Source organism: Physella acuta, unplaced genomic scaffold (genome assembly GCF_028476545.2).
Source record: "Physella acuta isolate Inbredline_101_S28 unplaced genomic scaffold, ASM2847654v3 ptg000225l, whole genome shotgun sequence".
In the NCBI taxonomy this organism is placed as follows: Eukaryota; Metazoa; Mollusca; class Gastropoda; family Physidae; genus Physella; species Physella acuta.
The window spans coordinates 352,416-380,352 of record NW_026731744.1 but is presented as its reverse complement, the minus strand read 5'-3'; the positions used below and the strand labels follow the sequence as shown (position 1 = coordinate 380,352).

The window sequence follows — 27,937 nt, the reverse complement described above, 5'->3', positions numbered from 1 at the left end:
AATTGTGTTTAATTGACAAGTGATATTTTCCTAAAATACATACAATCCTAACGTAAATAAACATGTTTAAAACATTGTTTTTATTTTTGTCTGACAACGGTTTCTATATTAATAAATATAAATAGATATGGTAAAATCTGTTATTTCTCATTTAATTACCGCCCCCCCCCCCCCCCCGAAACAAAAATGTAAACACACTTATGATGTCATTTTTATGACGTTTTTTTGTTTTTTCTGACAGATTGCAAGAAGTGTCCTGTAACAGTAATAGTACTATGTTTTATTAAGATGAGTTTGGTGTGTGTTTGTGGGGGGGGGGGGGGGTTAAAATAGAGTAGCCCGTAAATTGAGAACTAAAGTTGCATTCTTGTTGTTTTTCTCGCAACTAGGTATCGGTATTTAGATCTAGATCTACAGTAAACACAATTCCATAAACTTCCTGCTTACAAAAATAACAACAGCTGTATTGAATTGTGTTTACTCGTCATTGTAGTTTCATTGATTAATATATAGATCTATATAATCTATATTAATATAGATCTATTGTTACTCATTTGAATTTATATCCTCTAGATTCTACTTCTGACAAAGACAGAGTCTAACTCTAACTTAAGGACTTAAGCCAAGGTCTACTTTTAATTTTACTGTGTGTTGACTCCACCTTTTTTTTTATTTACTCTAAGTTAGTTAACTTAGTTAAGTAAGTATTACTAAGTATTAAGTAAACTAAGTAAGTATTGAGATAATTTTAGGTAATCTATCGTTTTAAGAGCGTAAAATCGGCCTAAGCTAAATCTAGAATTTATTATATTATAATATAATTATAAATAAACTGACCGACCGCGACCGCGTATCCTACGCCGCTATTTAGTTGTTTTATTTTCTATTTTTCGATAATTCATAATTTGTGAATTCAACAGTACCAATGCTCATGCTGCCACTGAAAATATTTGCTTTAAAACACTATCAGTAGGTCGTAAAGGATGATACCCCCCCCCCCCCCCCCACAAGCAGCCTCCTCTTAGTTACCTCCCCTAAGTTTAAAATCGTTTCAAACTAAATTATCTGCCCCTAATAGTCGTCACTAAACCCATTTATACGACTGTTAACATTTAGCGTGAACCACAGTTCACCAGACCATGTGGGGGTGGTAGGGATATGCCTAGAGAGGAAGAGAGGGGGCTGCTAGGAGGCGCGCTTACAGCTTGGTGTTTTCTATGTTCTCCAAGAAAAGAATTATATATATAGATGTGAAAAAAAGTTGCCTCATTGTTTAGTTTAGGCTTTAATAGAAGTAGATCTATATTGTGATATATTTGTGTCAAATATTGATAACTGAATAACAAACCAAAATCAATGGCTAAATATATCAATACGAGCCGACCCACTGCATATCATACGCCACTTTTAGTTGTTGTTTTTTCTACATTTCAGTAATTCATAATTTGTGAATTTGACAGTACCAACGCTGCCACTGAAAATATTTCTTTAAAGCACTATAAGTATCTCGTTAAGGACGATAACCCTCCCCCCCTCCTTCCCCCCCCCCCTCCGTTACAGTAAACTCCACTTAGTTACTCCCCCCCCCCTCTATGTTTAAAATCGTTTCAAACTAAATTATTTGCCCCTAATAGTCGTCACTAAACCCGGCTCTGTTTGTAAACATTTAGAGTGAACCACAGCTCACCAGACCATGTAGGGGTGAGGGTGGTAGGGAGCGCGCTTACAGCTTGTTTTCTAGCGTCTCCAAGAAGAGAATTATATATAGAGATGTGAATATAGGCCAGAAATTACTTTAAACAGCAGTGTTTGCAAGCCAGACTTGCTATATAATATATAAACAGCGGGGCCATCATCTATAAATTAGAGTGGTTTCCCCTGGATCTAACTATAATTTTACCAAAAAACTTAAACAAGATGGCTGCTGAAGTAAATGATCTTGGTTGCATCAGACAAAAAAATCACTAGTCTTTATTTATTACTGAAAAGTTTTAATATAATTGTTTAAAAACAGGTACATAAATGAAACTTTGAAACATTTTTTTAACTTTCAAAACATAAATCCTCCTAAAAATGTGAAATAATTACTCAAATTTAATGAGTCACCTTTTTTTCACATTACTAGTCTCGGCCGATTTTACTCACCTAAAACGATAGATTATAGATAATTAATTAATCTTAGCTATTAGTTAATAAGTTAATTGTTAATCTAGGGTCTAAGTCATCTAGTCTACTCTACTTCCCAATTTTATTTTAATACCTCTGCCTACTATTGTGACTCAGCCTTTTACTAAAAAAATATAGGCCTACAGTTGTTTTTTTAAAACTATGAAATAATCTTTATGCTCGCAATTTTAGCATAAGTCTTCCAAAGCTTGAGAAAAATAATTTTTATCTAAAGCTAAGAGAGCATAGACTAGAAAGGCCTATTAGTTAATTATAAAGATTGGAGTCCATATCTGTTATATTAATTTTAAAATTTATTTTATTAGGTTATAAAAAATGGGAGGAACTCAGAGTGTCTTTACAGAAGATGAGCTAGATGATTATCAGGTAATTAAAAAACTAAATTAATGTGCTAAATCTATTGTTAAACTACATCTAGTTGTTTTAAATCTAGAAATCTGTCATAGCTTGCAGAAAGTACCTTGATTTTTGAAATATTTACATACAATCCTACCCATCTCTAATAAATAACTGACTTACGTTTGGGAAAGTTAAGGCAACTGGCCTTGTGCTGACCACAATAACCCTTCATTTGCAGAGGTCACAGTAGGTGAACTATACTATATCTTCCCATGGATCGCCAAGTTTGGATTATTATTTACATTACGTATACATATTAAAAGAATAAATAATAGTAAAAGGCCTGAACTATTGAATACCTAAACTAACAATTGGCTTATATTAACACCTGTATCTCACACGTATAGGTGTGATAGATGAGTAATAATGCTTTATTTTTCATGTTCATATGACACCTTTTTAGTGTTTAGCCACCTTTAAGAAATAAGTTGCTGCATTGTCGTTGAACTGTTTTCAATAGTCTTTAATGTGGCATAGATTTGTAACTACAGTGCTCTTGTAGACTAAGTTTTGCACTTTGTGCGATCAAAGTTATTTCAGTAGATGATGTATTGTTTCATTTTCAACTTATATTCCCAATGTGTTTTTTTTTTTTTGTGGTTCTCATCTGGAACTGGTTTGCAATTATAAGATGTGTCCTATGCATCCCCATTATTTAAATTTGTATGTAAATGTCTTGGTGTACAAAACCTTTTCCCACAGTTTTATGCAACATATCTTATGATCACTGTGGAGTGCAGTTTTTAGTATTTAAATGTTTAACTCTTTCATATCTTAATATCTTGATGACTTCCTTCATAAACACAACTTCCTTCTCAAGCTCAACTTTTATTTCAATTGTTTCATTGTTGCAACAATTATCACTATTAAAAAACCATGAAAAAGATTAACCACCCACTTGGAATTCCTAATGTAGGTGCAAGTGATTGCCAACATAAAGGATTTGTGTGGCTTGTGCACTTTATATCTGCCATGTATTGTCATATTATGTCCCTGCTATAACTTCTATTGCTAGAATGTAGTTTCCCTTACTGGTGTCCCGTAACCTTTGTTGAGATTGAAAGTAAACTAACTGAAGAAGTCAGATATTCCTTATTTTCTTCATTTCAATCCAAGTAATTCCAGTAACTGATTTTTTTACTCTCTGATCTTCTCCAGGTCATACCAACCTCTATATTACTGTTTAAATTATGGTTTTTCAAACAATACCAAGTCAAATTAGTTATAGAAAACTATAACCAATTTGAAAAACATGTGATATATGCTCTGTCCATTTACACTTGTTTTTTCTACAAATTTCAGACTTTGACATACTTGTCTAAAAAGGAGATACTGCTGTAAGTAAAACATTGTTTGCTTATTGTAAAAAAAACTTTTAAGTTATTGAAATACTAATATTAATAATAATCTTTATCAGTTATAGTTATATGATAAAGCACTGCATTAATTGCTGTATTAACAGTCAATTTTCTGTATAATATATATACTCTTTCTCATTTTGAAAATGTATAATTTCAGCGTCCATAAAAGGTTTAAGTCCTTAGACCCTGCAGTTGTTGAAGCAGATAAAAATGCTAAACTACCAATAGAGAAGATACGAGAGCTTCCAGAACTGAAGGTTAGGAAATAATTTTGACTTGTCACAGAACTTGTTTTAAGCTGCAGATACTTCTCAACTACTTTTAGTTGTATAAATGGGTACTGTACATGTATTTCTAAATTATAGCAATCAAAATCTTAGATATGAAATAATGGCGGAATCTACTTTCCTCTACACTTGACTGTGTCACTGAGGCTCCACAGAGAGGGTTGGCCTGCTACACCTTCTTCCATTTAGACTTGTCCACTGTCTGGACTCCACAGTATCTAGTTTAGGCCTGCCTTTTGGTCTGACTCCACTTTATCTATCTGAGTTAAGGCCTGCCATTTGGTCTGACTCCACTTTATCTATCTGAGTTTAGTCCTTCCTTTTGGTCTGACTCCACTTTATCTGAGTTTAGGCCTGCCTTTTGGTCTGACTCCACTTTATCTATCTGAGTTTAGGCCTGCCTTTTGGTCTGACTCCACTTTATCTGAGTTTAGGCCTGCCTTTTGGTCTGACTCCACTTTATCTATCTGAGTTTAGGCCTGCCTTTTGGTCTGACTCCACTTTATCTGAGTTTAGGCCTGCCTTTTGGTCTGACTCCACTTTATCTATCTGAGTTTAGGCCTACCTTTTGGTCTGACTCCACTTTATCTATCTGAGTTTAGGCCTGCCTTTTGATCTGACTCCACTTTATCTGAGTTTAGGCCTGCCTTTTGGTCTGACTCCACTTTATCTATCTGAGTTTAGGCCTGCCTTTTGGTCTGACTCCACTTTATCTGAGTTTAGGCCTGCCTTTTGATCTGACTCCACTTTATCTGAGTTTAGGCCTGCCTTTTGGTCTGACTCCACTTTATCTGAGTTTAGGCCTGCCATTTGGTCTGACTCCACTTTATCTATCTGAGTTTAGGCCTGCCTTTTGGTCTGACTCCACTTTATCTTTCTGCTGTTGTTGTTTTGTGGTTCTTTACCAATATGGTTTTGACAATTTTTTTTTTTTAGTTCAGCCTTAGTTATGTTTCTCAAGCTACCATAGTAGTCTTTGTTTTTTAATTATCTGACACCGGAGTCTTTGGTTCAAATTCTCCATCTGTTCTCATCAAATAGTGCTGTCCATATATTTTCCTCTCTCAGATATTCAGTGGTTCTGTTAATCCACCCTGTATGATCATAAACATTGAAGTGTTCTGTAACAAAGAAATCTGTATGATCATAAACATTGAAGTCTTCTGTAATGAAGAAATCTGTATGATCATAAACATTGAAGTGTTCTGTAATGAAGAAATCTGTATGATCATAAACATTGAAGTGTTCTGTAATGAAGAAATCCGTATGATATAAAGATTGAAGTGTTCTGTAATGAAGAAATTTGTATGATCATAAACATTGAAGAAATCTGTATGATCATAAACATTGAAGTCTTCTGTAATGAAGAAATCTGTATGATCATAAACATTGAAGTCTTCTGTAATGAAGAAATCTGTATGATCATAAACATTGAAGTGTTCTGTAATGAAGAAATCTGTATGATCATAAACATTGAAGTGTTCTGTAATGAAGAAATCCGTATGATATAAAGATTGAAGTGTTCTGTAATGAAGAAATTTGTATGATCATAAACATTGAAGAAATCTGTATGATCATAAACATTGAAGTGTTCTGTAATGAAGAAATACTTAGGTTATACTTTTTGAAAGTGTGCTCTTTAAAACTGTTATATTATTTTAACTATGCATCTATACAAATTTTCTGCTGGTACATTTTCCAGGTTAATCCATTTAAAGACCAAATATGTAAAGTTTTTTCATCTTCTCCTGATGGCATGACCTTTGAAGATTTTCTGGATATGATGTCTGTCTTCAGTGATGGAGCTCCCAAAAGTGTCAAAGTAGAATACGCTTTTAGAGTATATGGTTAGTTGTTTTTAGTGTTTAGAGTATATGGTTAGCTGTTTTTAGTATTCAGAGTAAATGGTTAATTGTTTTTAAGTGTTCAGAGTATATGGCTAGTTGTTTTTAGTGTAAATAAATTTTACTTTTTAAAAAAAATTTCCCTAAATTTTTTACTGTGTGTTAACTAGATATTTCACAAAAATGTGTTTCTATTTCTATTGTTTAGACTTTGATGGAGATGATATGATATCTGACAGTGACCTGAAACAAGTAATTGAGAGCCTGATAGGATCTAATCATCTGACTGAAGATGAGATGCAACAGCTTATAGACAGTGTAGGAAACTTTTAAATTTAAAAATGTCATGAAAATAAAACAGAAATTTTAAATGATTGTATCTTTTATATTATGAAACTCTTTACATTATTTCACATTGTTGATCAGATTATGGAGGAGGCTGACCTGGATGATGACAAAACCCTTTCATTTGCTGAATTTGAACATGTTATTTCCAAGGCGCCAGATTTTGTTAAGTAAGTTAAAAATTTTTTTATTTATTTTAAAAAACAGTTTCCACCTCCGGGATTTTAAAATGAAAACCAATTTAAAAAAAAACATTTTTAAAAATGGACTATTGGATTAGGCTACATTTTCACAGTTGACCTAAATAGTTTTCAAAATAACTGAATTAATTGTTTGTTTTTGTTTTTTTGCAGCTCATTTAGAATCCGAATGTGATTAGAGTTGGACCTAAATGTGCATTTAATCCAAATATTTATTTGTATACCTAAAAATAGCATTGGAATTTCCAATTTTAAGCATTGCTTTAAGTACATTCTCTATTTATAATTGGCAGCTGGTTTACTACTTTGTTTAGACTGCCTTACCTTTAATGTTTACAAAAAAAACAAAAAGCATTGTCTTGCCAATATTGGTATTTGTTTTGATTTGTTTCACCTGTGATTTCAATCCACCACCTCTTCTCTAGAAGAGAATCCAGATCCGTGCTCTTAATGTTATTTATTATTGTTTGTTTCTGTGCCTTCAAAATCTTGCAGACCATTTTGTATTCCTTTTGGATTTTTAAGATGATCTGTGGAATATACTTATACTATCTTGTAATTTGTATTACTTGATTGTAAATATTTAGTGTTCATTTGCTATTCTTCTGAATGATTTATTTTCTTATTTTTCAAATTATTATTGGCTACTGGTGAAGTGACAACATAAGTTTATTAAATTATAAAAATCCAAGTGTATAAGTTTTCCATAAATAAAAATGTATGAAAAACAACGAAAAATAGATCAAGTACTTATTCTAAAAACCTCACTGATACCAATACTTTATTTTCTACACATTATTCTTGATTGACCTTTATTGAATCATGTAGATCTATATTTAGAAAATTAGGAAATAATATTTTAGTTGCAAAAAGTTTTTGTGACTTTTAGTTTTTCTAATTCAACCCAAAGTTTTCATTTATGAATTATTTTTTTAAAATGTGATATTGTAAAATATTTTAGGAAAACATTTTTAAAAAGATTTTAAGTTCTACTATGTAAATTGTAATATTTGTTTGTTAGCTATAATCAAATCTCCTATCATAAATACATTTATTTTATAACTACATATTTTCAGCATTTAAAGTTTCAATGTTTCAATTTCAAATTGTTTATATTTATGCCATGTCTTCAAATTATGATTTTAACTTGACTGTATATTTTAAATAAAACTGTTACTTTTTTAAAAAAAACGCTTTTCTTAGTTTGTACTGTTTCGTTGCCATAGCTGGTTCTTTAAAGAGCATAAAAAGCACTCAAAAATATGTTTATCGTTCACATTTTTACCATAACATATTAAAATAGTTAATAATCTGACACGATTTTTAATTTAATCAGTCAAATAGTATTAACTGGATCACTATCTGATGTGACACAAGAGACTCGCCTTTGATGTCATAAATTAGTTATAAATACTATTTCAGCCTAAAAATTAAGAGTATTTCCCTTTATTTTTAGGGTTTAGGTCTGATTAAAATGCAATTTCTTCTTTGGTCAGTTGGAATAGCTATTTTCAACCTGATTTTTTTTACATCAACAATTGGTTTGTAGTGATTTTTCTTTAGTGCCCACGTATGGCAATGTGAGCAGTTGTTCTTGCAGAAAGGAAAACGCACATCTGATATACAGTTCTTTGAGAACACTATGTTCTTTTCTTAGTTTGTAGAAAGCTTCCTAGTCGTTCATGACCACTTTGTGGATCACCGCTACCTCTTTAAATATCTAAACTAAGGATGCATACATTATCTCCAACTTCTGCTGATCTAAATTTTGCTTCTGATTTATTTTTAGGAACTTGGCATATAGAGTTTGCAGACTAGCATGAGCTACTTGACTCTTATTTTACTTCATTTGGTACATTCTTTTATTGGCAATATATATTTTAGACGCCCACATCATCTGCAGTCTTTTGGATTTTTTTTAATAATAATAGATCTAGAAACTAGATTTGAATTATAGATTTAATTAAAGATATTATGGCTGTGAAGTTTGCTTTTTGTGAGAAAGCTACTCATTTACAAGTTATCAATGAAAGGTACTTATTGAATATATTTTCCCAGACAAAATATTAATCTTCTATATATTTAATTCTCTACGTGGATACCACCACGACACAAGCCCACTATGTAACCCTCCTGCTTGATCTTTGCATTGTCATCTGTAAATTGTCATCACGGACGACTGCTTAATAATATTAATCATCATCCTTTTTTCCAGAAATTCTTTTCTTCTGATTACATCTAGTAATGGAATCTTATGTGACCATACAAAAATAGCAACGGTCCTAATTGTTCTCTTATTTTTAAAAATATGACAACTTGACCCTCCCTTCCCATAAAATGTTAAATAACAATTAACAACTAACGCTCTCCACCACGTCACATTATTTAACATTTTCAGGTAAATATGCATAGACAGATATTTTATGGCTGAGGCTATTCGTACTTCACTATGTATATCGATAAATAACTTCTTAAATAAGTAATAAGTTCCATTCATAAAATTTAAGCCGTGGCAACTTTATGAAAAGTGTCACATTTCTTATCATTTTTATCTGGCTACATTTTTTTGTAAAATGGTTTGTTGTTGATCTATTCTGGAAGACTTGCTTGTAGTCGGTGATGCCTCGATTCGAAAAGAAAACTGTACAATTGATTTTAAATTTTGTAAGTTATAAATTATTAATCAGTGTAGCGTATAGATTCTAGATTAAATATGTGCTGTTTTTTTTTAAGTTTAAAAGATTAAAATTAATAATGTCTGCAACACAAAATAAATTTAAAAAAAAAAAACATGCACACACACGTCTCAGCAGACTATGCTACTGACTCTACTGAGTCACTACTGACTAAAATCTAAAAGTTTTAAGTTATCTGCAAATGCTGAGAACTGCAAAATTATTTATTGAGTTTGACTTTACTTAACTACTTAACTTTAACACTAGTTTTACCCTTTGAAACGACTGTGTCTTTTTAACTCATTAACTGTCTTCACTTCAGTCTTACTTAATACTAACAGTATAACACGTAACTAATAGTACTTAATACTTAACTACTTTGATCACAATGATTGCTAGGCATAGAAATCTATAAAAAAAAAAATTTAGAAGATATAGAAATAAAATCATACTTTTTTAAACCACGTGGCCAAGTTATACCCTGTTTATTTACAATGTCAATGACAAAATGAAAATAATAGAATTGTTTTTCGTTTTTTATTTTGTTACGGTTAAGGCATGACACACAACACTGTGTGTGGTATGTGGGCTGACCAACCGAAAGGAGATTGTTTGTATTATTGTTTTGAGTTTATACTTAACTCAATGCAACAAGCCCGCCGGTTGGTTGAGGCCAGGCCAGGTGGACGTTCTGACTAGGATTCAAAGGGACGACTCGAATATATTGTCTGATAAAAGGTCAGGCCACATATCAGGCCCCTGATGCCTATTGTTGTGCCTAAATTTATTATTATTAGTGATAATTAGGTCTAGGCATTGAAATTTTCTAAATTATTTTTAGGCCGCATTTGCGCGGTTCGTTCCGCGTTACGCTTAATCTTTACCCTAGGTGGCACGCAATCTAAAAAACAGATATCAGGACTGCCCGATATTTTTTTCGAGGTAACAAGTTAATGTTGACATAGATCTAGATCTCTATATTATTTCAACACCTAAGAGTCTAGAACTTGTAAAAAAATAACAGTACAGTGTAGTGTCAAGGAAAGTTTGTGAGGTCAGATGGGTCAGATGATATCATGATAGTCCTAGATCTAGCAGCAACCTAGCTAAATCAAACTGTCCTTTAACCTTTAGGCCTAGCTATCTAGCATGCGTGATAGTAGATCTAAGTCTATATTATTTATCCTACGTGAACTTAAAAAAAAAATTCAATTTGCTTGAGTGGGGAGGGGGGTGGGAGGAATAGAGAAGTGAAGACAGACGATCTCGTGTGAACGTCTATGACGTATGCTTTAGGCCTGCTGAACTCACAGTGACCTCGCCGACCGTGGGCCGTGGTGGGATTTTCCACTCATGCGCTAGTAAACGTAAGGCAAGCAATCACGACAGTGACGATGTTTGGAAATTTTATTTAAAAAAAAATCATAGTCTACGTCATATTTTCAATATGAAAAAAAATCTAAAAAAAAAAAACTAGTACCGGCCGAGCGAACCCCGGGTTCGAACTCTAAACTCCGGGTCTATGAATTTCAAACTACAGCTGGCACACTGTTGACTCAACCACAGCGGATGTGCTGGAAAAGTTAAAAGTAAGCATTTTCAATTATAAGATGGTAAATCAAAACTGCGAGACGCGTAGTATATTCTCTAGGGGCCACGCTTTGCGAGACGCGTAGTCACTTCGTTATTTTTAATTAGGGGACTAATAATTTAATTTTGGTTTTCTCTCTAAATTTAAAATACGAAAATACCACTACCTTATCTGCTTTGATCTATTTATTTTTTTCAATCCAGACTTAAGTCACAATGTTAGTCAAAATGCAAATAAGGCATAAATTTAGAACATGTTCTGTGTAACTAAACTATACTACATGTGTGCAATTACTATGTAGATCAAGGTCCAAATAGCTATTTTGCATAATTAATAAAGCCAGCCTTTAAAAGTGAATTTTTTATTTCTATGGCCTACTCGTTATAGACATCCAAACCTCCAGTCAATATCAAATTTCCATTTTTTAAATTTAGAAAAAATATATATAAGGTGAAAAAGCAGTCTTGCCTAATAATCTATCTTTTATAATTTTAGTTTATCAAATAGTCTGAAATAATTAGAATACCATATCAGTTGTAGCTCATGTTTCCTTCAGCATTTTCTGTAGCTTCTTCTCCAAGAATTGCCTGCTTAAATTTAAGGCTCATGATCTTCATTTTTTGCTATCCCTTTTAAAATTTTTATAGCCGTCTCTGAGTAGATCTATATTGTAAGCCCACTCCACCCCAAAAAATGGGGTGGGGGTAAAATGCAAGAATTGAAATGGCAAGGCAATAATATGCTAGAAGACAATACAAGTTATTACCTGCAGTAGTACAGGTAAATAGCAACATGAAAAGGGAGACATTTTTTTGTTTTATTCTTGTGTTGGTTGTAAATTGTTAGGTTAGGGTACAAGTTTCTTTGACCATTGGTTGTATGTTCATAGTGGGGCTTTGACCACAGGCACTTTACCTACTTACATCCACAGCTTAAGTTTAACCACAGTCCATAAGTGGTTTATCCACATGTGGTTTTTATAATAATATTTTATTTAGTGTTTCAATTTTTTTGTACAATTATCAAATGTTACATGGTTAATTTCCTTTCAGTACCAAAGTAGGTTTAAGGTTTATTGTTAGTTAATTACCAGATGTGCAATGTCTGTACATCTGTTTGACCATATGTAAGAACAGCATGTTGTACGGTGCAAGATTCTTTATTGCTTCACAGCTGAATGATTTGCCGTTTAGCATTTTAACCCCACCCTAATATCTTTTTCTTAATTACAACCTGATCTAATTAGTAGCCTACAAAATGTGGCAAATTTCAGCTATTCTTTGTAAAATAAAGTGTATCACTAATTGTGTGTATTAATGAAGTGCTTCTAGGGGGTTAGTCTATAGAGTAAGGCATAATGTGCATGTCTCTAAATTTTAATTAAGAGAAAATGTGTTCGACAACCAAACAATTTTCTATTGAACACAGTGAACACAGTTGCGCAAGTCTAAACAGTCTCCAATTTATGGATGGCCCCTGGCATATTTTTATAGAAAGTCACTTTGTGCCACTTTATGTACATAACTTTTTAAATGACCATTGTATTAATGCCAAGTTATTTATTTGTAGGTGCTGTTTGTCCTTGTAGTGACTGTGTGGAGTTTTGTTTTGGCTGCAGGGAGACATGCATCTGATAGGTTCATGGTAACTCATTGAATCAACCACACATCTGCCATGGAAGTCAAGAGTGAAAACCATGCCATGCTCAGCAATTTTGAAGTGCTGGGTCTTCTAAAAGACATTCAAGCTGGCAGAGGACAGAAAAAGCCAAATAAATACCAAACTAATTTGGCAACCATTACTTATGAAACAATCAAATGTTTGGAACAATGGCCTTGTAACCACCAAACTCCTAATGGTATTATGGCTGTCATGATGGCACTGACTCCTTATAGACTCACCCCTGCTGAAAAACTACAGTTGATAAACCTCAGGCCTTCCTCAGCTGTAGAGATTCAGTTGATTGTGGAGGAGAGTGAAGAAAGGCTGACAGAAGCTCAAATAGAGGAGCTGCTTGATCTCCTCTCTACTCATCTACCTGGACCAGATGGTGGCAGAGATGAACAGGAGGAAGGAATGGAAGATGATGAAGTGGAAGAAGACCAAGGCTAACAATAAACATTATATTTTTAGTTTTACTGATATTTTACTGTAATGTTTTTAAGTTTTTTAATCTGGAGATGTTAAAAATAGGTAATAATATCACATATAATTAACATAGTGCTGCTATGTTGTTGATGTCAGTGCTGGGTTGCTATCTGTTCCAGTAACTGTTTAAAGCATTTGTATAATAACATTGAAGAATAAAATATTTTTGCCTCTAATCACTACTGTAATAATTGTATTTATAATTTATGGTGTATGTTTACTAAGTATATTACATGGAATCATGCTTTTTAAAATATGCCTACAATTCCTAAATCATGAGTAGCTGAAAACAGTATATCTAGAAATATTTTTGTTGTGCAGCAAATCAAATATTTGAAAATAGTTATGGGAATGAAAAAAGACAAAAACAAATGACACTTTGCAACTTCCTTTTAATGTGTATTAGTTACATCACTGTGCAGTATGCTGAGGCAACCAATAAGGAAGAAGTAAATTGATCTATTAGTAAGTTAGATTAAAACAGTGACATTTGCACGAAAACTATGCGTACAGCACAGCATGTTCATAAAATATTGAAGAGTAATATAATGAATAGCTGTTTTTACAAAAAAGTTTAAAGACAAACTTAAAATTGCATTGAAATTATGTGGCTTGAACACATTTTTTTAAGGACTAGCCCAAGTTCTGAATCCCAAATGTTAAGTACAGCTTGCTAAATTAATGTAAAATAGGAATGATATAAACAAATTTGAATTTGACATGCAAATTGCACCATTTAATCTCAATGGTATTAAAATTTAAAATATGTGCAGCAATTCTTTAAATCCCTTTTAAAAAATACCTGTGCAATAAAATACAGGAACAGGTGGTTTTTTTTTTTAGGTAATATTAGTTTACATGGAATTTTAGAGCATTAGGAACTTTAATGGCTGATAACAACTATGTGTGTCTATTGCAGAAATGAAAATGTATTTTGATGACTAGAAATTCAGTAGTATTTGAACTTTCTTTATTAAGCGATTTCCATGATCCAAAACAAATCTACAAAGTTGTTTGGTTTTTTTTAATTTTCTGGCACTTGGTAAACAAACAAAAGCACTTTATAAATGTCCAAGTGCTGAGCCATGTTTATAAAGATTGCATTTTACTGATCATGATATGTCTGCAACTTTACTTTGAGCAAATGGTAAAAACTGGTATGATAATAAAAGCAATAAGTATCTTAAGCTTTGACTAAATACATGCCCCAAAAGATAATTATAGTTAGCAAGCTTAAAACTTAAAGGACAACAAATTCTTTATCTAACAAAGAAACAGATGTGGAATTCAGTTAACAATAAACCAAAGCTAACCACGCTTAAGATTCAAGTATTTTGTTTTTAAATGTTGAAGTTTTGAAAAAAATCACAGCTATCTTAAAAAAAAAAGGAAAAACCTTCTAGTCAATATGCTTATGACTTACTGGGTGGTTGTTTTTTGTAAATAAAGTGTTAAAAGTATTGTTTAACAATTTGGACCCTGTTGATGATTTGCCCTCCAATTTTTCTTTTTCAAAAAACAGACAGCAGATTCTAAATGCACCAACACAAATTTTATAAAACCAATAAACATTGATAATATCTAGTATAATGCAGGGGATAATCAAGCATAATTGGATGTATCCCAGTCGATTAAATGCAGGAGTATTGTATACAGAATAAACTCGGTGCCAGTATGAAGGCATCACTGCGATCCTCACAATAAAAAATGTCACAGCCATCGCCACACCATTGGATACAAAAATAAAGTTTGTTTTATCATAACCAAGCTGTGAGAGGAACCACCTGAGAAAAAAGAAAAACAAAAGTTATTAGTTAAAAATAGTTCAAGTGAAAAAACCCTTTTCCTAACAATTCAACAGAAAAACAAATCAGCCAAATTTTTTTACACAAATTTAAAAGCTAATAGTAATAGTTTGGACTTCAATGGGCATTTTTCAAAATATGAAGCTTGTTGAATTACTATTTCCTAAAAAAAAAAGGTTTAGCAGATTTCAAAAAGCTTAGACTACCCAGCTCAGGGAAAGTAAAGGCAGCTTGGCACAGTGATCAGCACACCATCTCATGCAATGGTCAAGAAACAGATGAATTTACTTATCTACCCTAAGGATCATCAGTCCAAAAAGAAAACAACCTTAGCTGTCACTTTTTACAAATGACTATAGCAGATAGACTGAAAGAATTTTAATGAAGAGAAAGTTGCATGTTAAATGGCTAACAAGATAGTTAAGAACAGCTTAGAAATATTGGAAATCTTAAGAATAAAAAGACTACATACCTTTGATTAACAAATGGTGTTGAAAATTCAGCAACAAGTCGATAGTTTGCAAAATAAGGTAATACACCATAAGTCTGTAATAAAAATTATTCTAGTTTGAATCAATGGAAAATCAATGACTAAATTTAATATAAAGCTAAAGAATACTTTTTGAAGACACATTTTTACTAATATCAGGTATACATTTAGAAAAAGAAATTGTTACATTATCAACATACTGAAGCACCAGTTAAAGTTAAAGACAAAATAAGTGGAATGCAATGATTAAGTCTTAAGATGTTTGGCAATTATAATTCTCTATATAAATCATATTTCTCATCAATTTGTTTAAACCTTATATTTGTATAGATCTCATCATAAGAGGACGGCATAGCCTAGCGGTAGAGCACTTAGCTGCTAACCCTAAAGTCTCAATTTGAATCTGAGTTCAAGCCAGTAGAACATCCACAAGTCCACTCAGCTCTAATGGGTACCTAACTGGTGTTAGGGAAATTAAAGGTGGCTGGTCATAGTGCTGACCACAATATCCCTTCATTTGTCAAAGTCACAAAAACATGTGAATTCTACTTCACTTGCCCCATGAACTGTCAGGTTTGAAAAGGAAACTTTACATAATTGTAATGTTATTTTCTTTCATTATAAAGATTTGGCATTAACACGAGTTATTAGGTAAAAATAAAAGCAACAATACTTTTTAACATCTATGTTTACTGGATTGTCTTTGAACAATAAAAAAAGCTAATATATTCATTCATCTTTAAGAGCTTACCATGACATAGTAGTAAGCATAAATAGATGCACCGTGATGTAGAACATAAAATACTTCTCCGATTTGTTTGTAGTGGATGGCCATTATTATCACATCTAAATAAATATAATTAATTACAATTTTTTAAAATTCACATAAGGTTAAAAAAAAAAATAATTATGTTTAATTAAAACAAACTAGTTTTAAATGGACAATAATATATAAAAACCTGAGGTCATATATCCTGCTACAATAGCACAACTTGTCCTGACCAAAGGGGAGTCCCACCTGTAAAGGGAAGTAAAGCATTTTAATGTATATATATATATAATCAACAATGAGTGAACTGAGCATATAATGGAATAGTGATTAACAATACTTGACACAAAAGTAAACTAATTTTGATCAAATTACTTGAAGAATCCATCAAGAAAAATTTGCTAATACATACCAAATAGGATCTTCTGCAATTTCGTCATCATATAGCATTGTATAGGCACACATACAACTGACAACTACAGAGTGAACTGTAGAATTTATTCTGAAATTTCATAATTTACATTTGTAGGATTAAAGCATACAAGAATCTTAAAAATCATCTGGTCTCATTGCTAACAATACAATTATTTTAAGAAATTAAAACAAGAAGTTTTAAGCCTAACTGTATTGACAACACTTACCTGTTGTTCCAATCTACCTGCTCTTGATCAGAAAGAAGACTATACTTGGGACAATACTTTGAAGATAGCTTTGGACTTACATATCTGTTACAAAACAATTTTTTAAAATAATATAGGCCAGGTTAAGCAGATTGAGGGATGTTAAAAGTACTTATTTTTTTATTGAATTAAAGACATTTTTAAATATTTTATTGTAAAAGTTTTGATGAAGTACCTGTAGAGATATAAGAAAAATGCACAACTAAATGCTGCCACTGGATAGTATGTTGTGTCAAAATACAGGATGTCAAGTCGACGACCCATTTTATCAGCTGTATTAAAAATTCAACATCCTAAAAGTAAGAAGGAAAATGAAATAGCAATCAAAGTCATATTACACCATAATTGTTGTAAAATGAAACATGTATAATTTGTTTACTGCAAAAATAACAGGTGTCTCACTATTTGATGTAAATAATGTAGATCATTAGCTTACTTTTTTTTTTATAGGTTGGAAGTCCCAAATGAGGATCTTTTTTAAATCTTACTATTATTGACTAAAAGTACAAGTAAGGTGTAGGGATTTGTGTTTTGTATTATTGTCAGCTGTAGTTATGTTATTAGTTAATCTGTTATCACCTTGCATTAGCTGCTACTTGAAGTACTTTATTTAAACACTTATTACATTTTAATATTGATTATTAATACACATACAAACTATATGCTATATATACTGAAATAGTTTCATTTGGTCCTATTTACTGGAAATATCTTTTGTTATACTAGATTTTTATATGTGGTCTTCCTTTGCTAATGTCTATTTTTTTTTTAATTTCCCATGCACATAATTTTCTACTGAAATTTTCATACAAGGAATTAACAACTTAATATGTGGCTTACATTTAGTATTAATTACAAGATCTAAACAAAGTAATAATTATTAATATGGCCTAAATTGGTAAACATTTTAATTTGCAATCAGATAAATACAGATCTAGGATAGATATAAGCAATAGGCCTTATTACCAAAAATACAAAATTGTCTGCAATAAAAATAAAATAGTTCAGTAGTCTTATCTTACTAGTCATTAATGTGGGCCCTGCAAAAAATAATAAAAAGTCCAATGATATTATCATCCATTTATCTTTAAGATTTGAAGATTTTTACTTACTAATCCAAAAAAATTCTAATAGTATCTTCATTTTACTATTATTTTAATAGTTTATTAAAGGAGCTAATCCTGAAATAATTTAATGAAAATAGAAACTCTATCATTATTCGGCCTAATATTTATTATTAGTTTAATTAGAAATATAATTGGGGGTCGCCCATAAATGATGTCACACTCGTAGGTCCATAATTTTGCGACGGTGTGTGATGAGGGGGGAGGGGTTCAGAGGGTGTGAAGTCACACTTTTGTATTATAAAAAAGCAATGTTAGAATCGTCAAAAAAAAGCATGACCCCTTAGGCTTAATAAATCATAATAAGCTATTAAATTAGGGCTATTGTAGGCCTATAGACGATAGGCCCTACTTATTATAATTAGTTATATATTAGGCTATTTAAAATTAAAAGTAATTATTAATTGGCAGATTCTAGCCAGAAGATGTGCATGCGTATGTTTACATAACAGCGCTACAGTGACCTAGTTTTTCTTGTCACCTAAAACTATACTATTTAACTTGGTATTGAACTCTCAACCCAGATGATCCGCCGGAAGCGCAACCGCTCGACCACACAGCACAGTTAGTTTTTGGCAGCTATCAATATAATTAAGGTCATTGGGTTTCACATCTTCTGCTGGCCAGCCTAGAAGCTTGGGGGCAGAAGCTCATTCTAAGCAGTCACTTCGTTATAGAATCATTACATCTTAATGAAACATTTCATAAATAATTTAAAAAAGGCAGTGAAGTGAATCAATTTAACTGAAATATTACCTTAAAATATAGTCTCACTTAATGACTACTAAAAGAGACCTAGACTAGATTGAGATTATTTTAATTTAGATCAAACTATTTTTACTATTAAAGTATTTAAATTTAAGTTATTACTATTATTATAACATTGAACATGAGGCCTAATGTTAAAGTTAAATGATTGAAATCAGACACAATTACTTAATACTTATTAGGCAGTCATGTAGTCTGCAAAACCTAGCCACTAGCCTCCAAGACTCAACTACTAGAAAAGTGAAAATTTACTGACTGAGTCGGTGACTCAGTGAGTGAGTAGCCTGAATCTGCTCTGAGTGAGTAGTCTACTGAATAATGATGTACTCGATACTCAGTACTGTTGTACTTGTACAGTACAGTGTACTCATTAGTCATTTATATCATAGTATTATAATAAATATCTAATCAAACAATTTAAAATATAGAATCTAGATCTAGATCTACAAATAGTAGGAATTGTGTTTATAAACATTATATTATTATAATAACTAAAACCTTTTATGAATCCAAGTCAGCTTTACATTAGCTATCATCAATAGCTTTTATGTTGACGCTGACGTGCCTGATTTTTTGTGCAAGATAATTTGGCCAAGTTTATTAAACTTTTAGTAATATTATTTTAAATTTTTTTGATACAAAAAATATAAGTTGCGCTTACGAAAAATGCATACAATTATTTTAGTTTCACATTATTATTCCATACTAATTTTAAAAGTCTGTATATTTAATACACATTTAGTTTTAAATAAATCAATTATTGCCAATTTGGCAGATAGCTTTTTTCATAAACGAAAAGGTAAATAAAAAAATTGTATCTCAGAGTATGCTCCCTTACATTATTGACAATGTTGCTCCTTATGTTATTTTTTTTTACTGTTGTAATAATAGCACTTTTAATTACAATTTTTTTCGTACATGCAAGGCCACGAATTCGACTACGTAATAATAATAAATGTGATCCAGCATCCGTACTAGTCGTTGTTGGCTCTGGTAATTTTCCTATAATTACTTAGTAATTAATTACTACTACTACTATACTATACTATTGTAACTAGTTTAGTAAGTAAAGTTAGTTACTTCTTCCAATCTTTAGTATTGTATTACAATTAGGTAATCTATCGTTTTAGGTACGCAAAATCGCCCGCGAGTAGTAATGTGAAAAACAGGTGACTCCTTACATTTTAATAATTATTTCACATTTTGAGGATGATTTATGTTTTGAAAATGCAAAAATGTTTCCATATTTCATTTATGTACCTGTTTTTAAACAATTGAATTAAAACTTTTCAGTAATAAATGAACACCAACGATGTTTCCAACAGATGCAACCATGCTCATTTACTATAGCAGCCATCCTGTTAGTTTTATTTTTATAGACTTATAGCGCGAGATTCAGGCGGAGGTCACTCTATTTTACAAATGGCTGCTGTTTATATAGCAAATCTTGCTTGCAGACACTGCTGTTTAAAGTTAATTTCTGGCCAATATTGATATATTTAGCCATTGATTTAGGTTTATTATTCATTTATCTATAATATTTGACACAAACATATCACAATATACTTCTATTACAGCCTTGATAATGAGGTAACGTTTTTGTACATTAATAGCCGTGGGCGATTTTACGTACCCAAAACGATAGATTACCTACAATTACATGAATTGTGTATTAGTTACTAATAGTAGTACTTATTACTATTAGTACTAGTTAGTAGATCTAGTAAGTACTAATATTATAAAATTATTACTACTACTACTAAGTAGTAAGTACTAGAATCAAACTATTGTAACTAAGTATGTATAATTATTAATTAGTATAATAGTGTATGTTGTATAGTAGTTAGTAGGCCTATAGTAAACAGTAGGCCCTATAGGCCTATATAATTATAATATTATTAATAGTAGTATAGTATATAGGGCCTACTATATACTATATATATAATCAATATAAAAAATAATATATTATTATATAATATATATATACTCTAGATAATAATACAGATCTAGATCTAGTACTAGATCACAGATCTAGATCTAGACTAATCTAGAGTTACTATACATTCTGTTATAGTCTATAGTAACATACTTACATACTGACATAGGGGAGAGGAGGTCTGTAATTTTGTGATAATGTGTGTGGAAGGGGGGTGGGGGTAGAATGTAGAATTTTGTACAACATTCTACAAAAATCTCCATAAACTTTGGAAAGTTGATTACACTATCGACTAGCAAAAATTACTGGTATAGTTTTTTTTTAAATATTGGAGTGGCGTGCCTAGGCAGTAGTGTGCCGATGAGCGCTACCTTAGCAACTAAGGTTTGAGGGTATCCTGTACAGGTGGTCAGGACTACTATTTATAAGAACGAGCCGACCCGCGGCGTATCACACGCCGCTATTTAGTTGTTTTATTTTCTACTTTTCAGTAATTCATAATTTGTGAATTCAACAGTACCAACGCTTTCACTGAAAATATTTGCTTTAAACCACTATCAGTAGGCCGTTAAGGAAGATACCCCCCCCCCCCCCCCACCAACCCCAACCCCTACCCTACACCCCCCACCCCCTGTGAAAGCAGCCTCCTCTTAGTTACCTCCCCTAAGTTTAAAATAGTTTCAAACTAAATTATCTGCCCCTAATAGGGGTCACTAAACCCGGCTGTACGATTGTAAACATTTAGAGTGAACCACAGCTAACAAGGCTAACTGCCTGGGGGTTCAAACTGACCTGAATTCATGAACGTAATACGCATGTAGCTCTGCCCAACTTTTTGAATGACTAAAACAAATGTTTTCAGTGGGTTTTTTTTCCTCTAATTTAGGTGGCCATACAACTGAAATTTTAACTCTAGTTAAAGCCTTAGGTGAACACTATAGTCCACGCTATTACATTGTAGCAGACACAGATCAAATAAGTGAGAAAAAAATAGATGAGTGTGAAAAGCTGAAGAGTGATGTCAAAGGTCAACAAAATGTAAGTATGCCATTTGCATGGTTTCTCATTCATTCTACATTTGTTAAATAGTGTGCTTATATACAATAAGTAAAAGCTATTTTTTTTATTTTGTTCAGTAAAATTATTTGTAACTTGCTCTAAAAGTCAGTTTTTTGAGTGGCCAATCAATACCAAAATGTGAGTGGCCAGTTAGTACCAAAATGTGAGTGGCCAGTTAGTACCAAAAGGTGAGTGACCAGTTAGTACCAAAATGTGAGTGGCCAGTTAGTACCAAAATGTGAGTGGCCAGTTAGTACCAAAATGTGAGTGGCCAGTTAGTACCAAAATGTGAGTGGCCAGTTAGTACCAAAATGTGAGTGGCCAGTTAGTACCAAAATGTGAGTGGCCAGTTAGTACCAAAATGTGCAGGTTTTTGAGTGGCCAGTTAGTACCAAAATGTGCAGGCCAAAATTTGCAGATCCAACCCCTTCTTATTCTGTCAACTCAAGATTTAAAAAAAAAAATTAAAAGTGTTAAGAAATGTGGTGGTATGTATTGGGTGAGAACAGGACTTGGGGCACTGACTATAAACATCCTTGTTTACATTCACACAAAGACCATTTCAGTACTGACACAATATCCTTGTTTACATTCACACAAAGACCATTTCAGTACTGACACATCCTTGTTTACATTCACACAAAGACCATTTCAGTACTGACACAATATCCTTGTTTACATTCACACAAAGACCATTTCAGTACTGACACATCCTTGTTTACATTCACACAAAGACCATTTCAGTACTGACACAATATCCTTGTTTACATTCACACAAAGACCATTTCAGTACTGACACATCCTTGTTTACATTCACACAAAGACCATTTCAGTACTGACACATCCTTGTTATATTCACACATAGACCACATGAGCACTAAAATCATATGAGAATTAAATTGCTTAAAAAAAGGTTTCATTTTTATTGCATCGTTAACAATTTGAAATACATAAGAGAGTTTATTTTTTTTATATGAATAATAAGAAAAATTACAAAGTAAACCAACAGCTTTAACTAAAAAAAAAACAATTATAACTGCTTGCTCCTATTTTCCAATTAATCTTTAATTAAAGTTTGTTATATCACTTATCTTTAACCCAGCGTTGACCTAGTGGTCTATTTGAGAATTATGTATGTACTGTATGTCAAATGTTGAGATTGTTCTAAGATTGAAATCACCAAACAGCCCGGGGTTGTTTAGTTATACTCAACAAGTTGTGATACACATGAGAGCAGCAATGAGCTGGACTTACCAAAACTTGTGGGACAGACAATCTGTGGCTCTGCTGTCATTTGACCTGTTTTGTACTGCTGGTTTGTGTGTACTGGTTGCAGGACTGTGTTACACCATCTAATCATTTTTTTTCTTTTACTTTCTACCTATTACATCGAAGCTTTAGATAGTCAGCATAGCTAACTGTGTAGAGATAAACACAGATAGACAGACTGGTTACCTACATACTGTCTATACTTTACAACCTCTGATACTGCTGAGTTGTGTAGCTTAGTTACATTTTGCTGTTTGATGGTTTCACCATTGTAAGAGTTATATTGTATAAGAATTTTTTTTACTGCTGGCTTAACTGTAAACAAAGATGTCAGTATTTCTTTCAGACTTTTTTCTCTGTTGGGCGGGGGGGGGGGGGGGGGGGGGGCTTTGGAAAAAGTATGTATTTTCTATAAAAAATTGTATATTTTTTTTATTTCATGCGGGAGGGGAATGCCCCCCCCCCCTCCCAAAGTTGCCTGAAGTATGTATCTAAATCTAAACAGAACATTTCTTGATTTATTGAGGCATTTGCCCATCTTTTCTCTTTTTGTCTGTATAATATTGACTTTCTATTTTTTTTTAAATTCATTAATTACCGAAAACACCCTAACACATCCAGTGTTAGCAGCTAAGTACCTTCTAATGAAGTAGAGGAGTAATATCCTTTAGACTCTAGACTATAACACAGTTTGTTAGCTCTGATTAACCACACTGAATACAGTGAAAAAAACTTGTATTGGCTACTTAAATTTTTTAAAATTTCGACTTTTTTATTTTGATCAAATTGCGTTGGAGTTTTTTCCTCAGTCATCTTTGTTCATCTCACTTCCTCCTTTCAAACAAGTTAGACCAGCTGTTCCCCATCACTGTGACAAAAAGCCATTGAGAGTTTCATTGAGTGCTACACTCCCCGCAGTCAATGTGCTGTAACTAATCTAATGTAACACTGGTGTCAGGTGGCTAGTTAGGTCCACAACAATATTCTCTGTAGTTTATTTAATGGAGGGTAAGATCACAGCAAACTGACAGCTGTTCGCCTTTCACAGGCTGCTCATTTACTCAGATTACAATTGTGTGCATCACGTTTCTATGGAAACCTAATTTAATACAGCTTACAGAGACTATCTTTATTTTGTTAAATTGACTTAGTCTTTCACAGCACATAGTGTTTTACATTCCTTTTGTTTTTTTAATGGTACAAAGTATTTTACGTTCATTTTGTTTTTTAATGGTACAAAGTATTTTACATTCCCTTTGTTTTCCACAGTACAAAGTGTTTTACATTCCTCGAAGCCGTGAAGTGAAACAGTCGTACCTGACCAGCGTCATTACCACACTACGGGCCATCATTTTTTGCTTTCCTCTAGTTTTTAAACTGCGACCAGAGATTGTAAGTCACTCATCTCATTACATGTATACAATGTATGTGAGTGGGGGAATATGTGTAGGTTTACATGTGGGGAAAGTGAGTAGTAGCATATTATAATTCTATATAGTTGGTTTGATGTCAGATTAATTATCTTGATTAAAACGTAGTTGACCTCTGAGTTCCCTAATTAATCAGAGCTTTCGTTATCTTAGCGCAACACGTTCTGTTGTAATACACAGTTGATGTAACTTGACTTTCTCTTGTTCTTTGGTCTCAAATCTCTATCTGAGAACTATTGCTGATCAGCTATAGAGGTGATGTAGAACAAAGGGACAGGTCTCAAACGTTACTTCATTTTTCCTTACACTTCATGTGACCTGTCTTGTTACACCGTCATGTTGGTCTCTCCCCCCACCCCCCACTTATTGATCAACAGAAGCAAGAACTGCTAGACACAAGCAACCCCACTTAGCCACACCATCAGTTGCTTGCTAGTTCTGTTTTAAGTGGACCCACAAAAAAAACATGCATCTTAAAAATGTGCTTTTTTCCCTTTCTTTCTTTTCTTCTCCTTTCAAATTCAAACCTTATCTTAGAGAGTGTAACTGTGTTAAGATGTAGGTCAGAGTTCACATTGGTAACTTGTTCTCTATGATTAATCTGAACATTCCTTCAGCAGTAGATTTGTGTGTTTGTGACCTAACAAAGATCTGCTATCTAAATATCTTTTGTGTTACTGGTGACTGAAAGTTATCTGATTTCTTATCTCAATTTTTCCCTCAGATTCTCTGCAATGGTCCTGGTACTTGCATACCAGTTTGTTTAGCTGGCATGGTTTTAAAGGTAAGAATAGGCACAAGTCCCTCCACTGAGTTAGTCATAGGACCATCAAATCAGGGTAGACAACCAAACATTTTTTACTGACCACAATTTAGGGTCAAACAATTATGGTCTAATAAAATTAAGGACCATCAGGTTATAGTTATAGTAAAAAGAGCAGTACACAAAGCTAGAGATCACGAATTTACTCAACTAAATGTGTTTTTAATATAAAAATGGAGAAAGATAATACCCAGCAATATATGTAATGTGATCTGTAATCAGCAATATATGTAATCTGATATGTAATCAGCAATATATGTATTGTGATCTGAAATCAGAATCTAATATGTGGTTTGAAACTGTCTCCAACTCCATCCAAAAAACCAATAACATACAAGTATCAGTTGATGAATTAGATGTATCATTCCATCAGCCCCAGTATGTGCTCCTTGATACCCACATGAAAATTTAACCAAAATATCAGAACATAACTTCTCACACAACTAAATCTTAAATCATTATCAGAACTTATTTAAAAAATCTTTTTTAATGGTAAAAAAAATGCTTTTCACCCACTAAGTAGTAGACAAATTTAGTAAAAATGGTATAGTTAATAAAATATTGCAACAAGAAAATATTTGAACAATGAATGTGCTCATGTAAACCCACAATGATTCTGTTCCTCAGTGTCTGCGGCTACAGAGTACTGTGATTGTGTATGTTGAAAGCTTTTGTCGAGTGACTTCACTCTCCTTGTCAGGCAAGCTGTTATATCACTTGGCCGATAGTTTTTTTGTCCAGTGGCCGGAGCTCCTAGGAAAGTATCCTAAAGCTAAATACGTTGGTCGTCTCGTTTAAAATTATTACAACATCTTTGTTGGATTGTTTCTTACCACTCAGCCTACATAAAGTATTTTCCCCATGTGTGTTTAAAATGTCCATCCACATTATAAAAAAATAAATATTTATACAAAATTGTTGTGTTACATGCACTTATTTTGTATTTGGTTCAAACATTAAACCATTTGTTTTTGGATCCATTCTACTCCATGTGTAATGTCTGGTATTCTATACTTTTCTTATGACAGTTTGCCCTTTATGACTTAGATAATTAAGTTCAAAGAGCAGGTAAACAGCTGTTTCTTAACAAGGGATAGTGCACCTAAGAAAACAAGCTATTTATAGATATTGTCAGAGTTACAAAACAAACATCAAAACCATTTTCAACTTTATGCTTACAAAGTTTTTTGACCAGCAGAGCTTGATATTTCATACACACAGTTAATTCTATTTTTTCTGATCACAGAGTAGGCAGTAGTTGGTACGGACAACAATAGGAATAACAATATTTGACCACACTTCATCTATTGGATTTATCAATAGATGATACAATATTTGACCACACTTCAGCTATTGGATTTAGCAATAGATGATACAATATTTGACCACACTTCATCTATTGGATTTAGCAACAGATGATACAATATTTGACCACACTTCAGCTATTGGATTTAGCAATAGATGATACAATATTTTACCACACTTCACCTATTGGATTTAGCAATAGATGATACAATATTTGACCACACTTCATCTATTGGATTTAGCAACAGATGATACAATATTTGACCACACTTCAGCTATTGGATTTATCAATAGATGATACAATATTTGACCACACTTCATCTATTGGATTTAGCAACAGATGATACAATATTTGACCACACTTCAGCTATTGGATTTATCAATAGATGATACAATATTTGACCACACTTCAGCTATTGGATTTATCAATAGATGATACAATATTTGACCACACTTCAGCTACTGGATTTATCAATAGATGATACAATATTTGACCACACTTCAGCTATTGGATTTATCAATAGATGATACAATATTTGACCACACTTCAGCTATTGGATTTATCAATAGATGATACAATATTTGACCACACTTCAGCTATTGGATTTATCAATAGATGATACAATATTTGACCACACTTCAGCTATTGGATTTATCAATAGATGATACAATATTTGACCACACTTCAGCTACTGGATTTATCAATAGATGATACAATATTTGACCACACTTCAGCTATTGGATTTATCAATAGATGATACAATATTTGACCACACTTCAGCTATTGGATTTATCAATAGATGATACAATATTTGACCACACTTCATCTATTGGATTTAGCAACAGATGATACAATATTTGACCACACTTCAGCTACTGGATTTATCAATAGATGATACAATATTTGACCACACTTCAGCTATTGGATTTATCAATAGATGATACAATATTTGACCACACTTCAGCTATTGGATTTAGCAATAGATGATACAATATTTGACCACAATTCAGCTATTGGATTTAGCAATAGATGATACAATATTTGACCACACTTCATCTATTGGATTTAGCAATAGATGATACAATATTTGACCACACTTCATCTATTGGATTTAGCAACAGATGATACAATATTTGACCACACTTCAGCTATTGGATTTAGCAATAGATGATACAATATTTGACCACACTTCATCTATTGGATTTATCAATAGATGATACAATATTTGACCACACTTCAGCTATTGGATTTAGCAATAGATGATACAATATTTGACCACACTTCATCTATTGGATTTAGCAACAGATGATACAATATTTGACCACACTTCAGCTATTGGATTTAGCAATAGATGATACAATATTTGACCACACTTCACCTATTGGATTTAGCAATAGATGATACAATATTTGACCACACTTCATCTATTGGATTTAGCAAC

General features: G+C 32.5%; 4 protein-coding genes across 10 annotated transcripts; 3 read left to right on the top strand and 1 right to left on the bottom strand.

Moving 5' to 3' along the window:
* The first annotated feature begins 410 nt into the window (after positions 1-410).
* Positions 411-7,784, top strand: LOC131937976 (calcium and integrin-binding protein 1). 6 transcript variants are annotated; one of them, XM_059295769.1, is made up of 8 exons: positions 411-627; positions 2,493-2,553; positions 3,889-3,923; positions 4,105-4,204; positions 5,937-6,081; positions 6,287-6,396; positions 6,505-6,593; positions 6,777-7,784. In XM_059295769.1, the coding sequence occupies exons 2-8, from the start codon at positions 2,503-2,505 to the stop codon at positions 6,796-6,798; spliced, it is 552 nt and encodes a 183-aa protein (XP_059151752.1). In that variant the 5' UTR covers positions 411-627; positions 2,493-2,502; the 3' UTR covers positions 6,799-7,784. The 6 variants fall into 6 exon arrangements, with proteins under 6 accessions (XP_059151752.1, XP_059151754.1, XP_059151753.1 ...); XM_059295771.1 differs by having other exon boundaries at positions 414-622; XM_059295770.1 differs by having other exon boundaries at positions 414-700.
* A 1,400-nt stretch (positions 7,785-9,184) lies between these two features.
* LOC131937920 (DNA-directed RNA polymerase III subunit RPC9) lies at positions 9,185-13,216 on the top strand. Its single transcript, XM_059295663.1, has 2 exons — positions 9,185-9,287; positions 12,459-13,216. Exon 2 carries the CDS (start codon positions 12,564-12,566, stop codon positions 12,999-13,001), a length of 438 nt encoding a protein of 145 aa, XP_059151646.1. The 5' UTR covers positions 9,185-9,287; positions 12,459-12,563; the 3' UTR covers positions 13,002-13,216.
* A 195-nt stretch (positions 13,217-13,411) lies between these two features.
* On the bottom strand, positions 13,412-23,036 carry LOC131937918 (TLC domain-containing protein 4-B). Of its 2 annotated transcripts, none has more exons than XM_059295661.1 (8): positions 22,923-23,036; positions 16,957-17,074; positions 16,743-16,826; positions 16,514-16,603; positions 16,292-16,350; positions 16,084-16,178; positions 15,315-15,388; positions 13,412-14,821 (listed from the first exon to the last, which is right to left on the bottom strand). In XM_059295661.1, the coding sequence occupies exons 2-8, from the start codon at positions 17,043-17,045 to the stop codon at positions 14,437-14,439; spliced, it is 876 nt and encodes a 291-aa protein (XP_059151644.1). In that variant the 5' UTR covers positions 17,046-17,074; positions 22,923-23,036; the 3' UTR covers positions 13,412-14,436. The 2 variants fall into 2 exon arrangements, with proteins under 2 accessions (XP_059151644.1, XP_059151643.1); XM_059295660.1 differs by lacking the exon at positions 22,923-23,036 and adding an exon at positions 19,172-19,246.
* LOC131937919 (UDP-N-acetylglucosamine transferase subunit ALG14 homolog) lies at positions 19,496-26,097 on the top strand. The gene is made up of 5 exons (XM_059295662.1): positions 19,496-19,666; positions 21,496-21,647; positions 24,207-24,329; positions 25,092-25,151; positions 25,818-26,097. Exons 1-5 carry the CDS (start codon positions 19,522-19,524, stop codon positions 25,986-25,988), a joined length of 651 nt encoding a protein of 216 aa, XP_059151645.1. The 5' UTR covers positions 19,496-19,521; the 3' UTR covers positions 25,989-26,097.
* Positions 26,098-27,937: the final 1,840 nt, after the last annotated feature.

Coding starts and splice junctions, on each gene's coding strand:
- LOC131937919 (XM_059295662.1), top strand. CDS start 19,522: ATGTTGCTCCTTATGTTATTTTTTTTTACTGTTGTAATAATAGCACTT. Junction 21,648..24,206: donor ATGTCAAAGGTCAACAAAAT/GTAAGTATGCCA, acceptor TGTTTTCCACAG/TACAAAGTGTTTTACATTCC. Junction 24,330..25,091: donor TTAAACTGCGACCAGAGATT/GTAAGTCACTCA, acceptor TTTTTCCCTCAG/ATTCTCTGCAATGGTCCTGG.
- LOC131937920 (XM_059295663.1), top strand. CDS start 12,564: ATGGAAGTCAAGAGTGAAAACCATGCCATGCTCAGCAATTTTGAAGTG.
- LOC131937976 (XM_059295769.1), top strand. CDS start 2,503: ATGGGAGGAACTCAGAGTGTCTTTACAGAAGATGAGCTAGATGATTAT. Junction 2,554..3,888: donor ATGAGCTAGATGATTATCAG/GTAATTAAAAAA, acceptor TACAAATTTCAG/ACTTTGACATACTTGTCTAA. Junction 6,397..6,504: donor TGCAACAGCTTATAGACAGT/GTAGGAAACTTT, acceptor ATTGTTGATCAG/ATTATGGAGGAGGCTGACCT.
- LOC131937918 (XM_059295661.1), bottom strand. CDS start 17,045: ATGGGTCGTCGACTTGACATCCTGTATTTTGACACAACATACTATCCA. Junction 16,827..16,956: donor TTTTTCTTATATCTCTACAG/GTACTTCATCAA, acceptor GTTTTGTAACAG/ATATGTAAGTCCAAAGCTAT. Junction 16,604..16,742: donor CAGGTAGATTGGAACAACAG/GTAAGTGTTGTC, acceptor ATGAAATTTCAG/AATAAATTCTACAGTTCACT.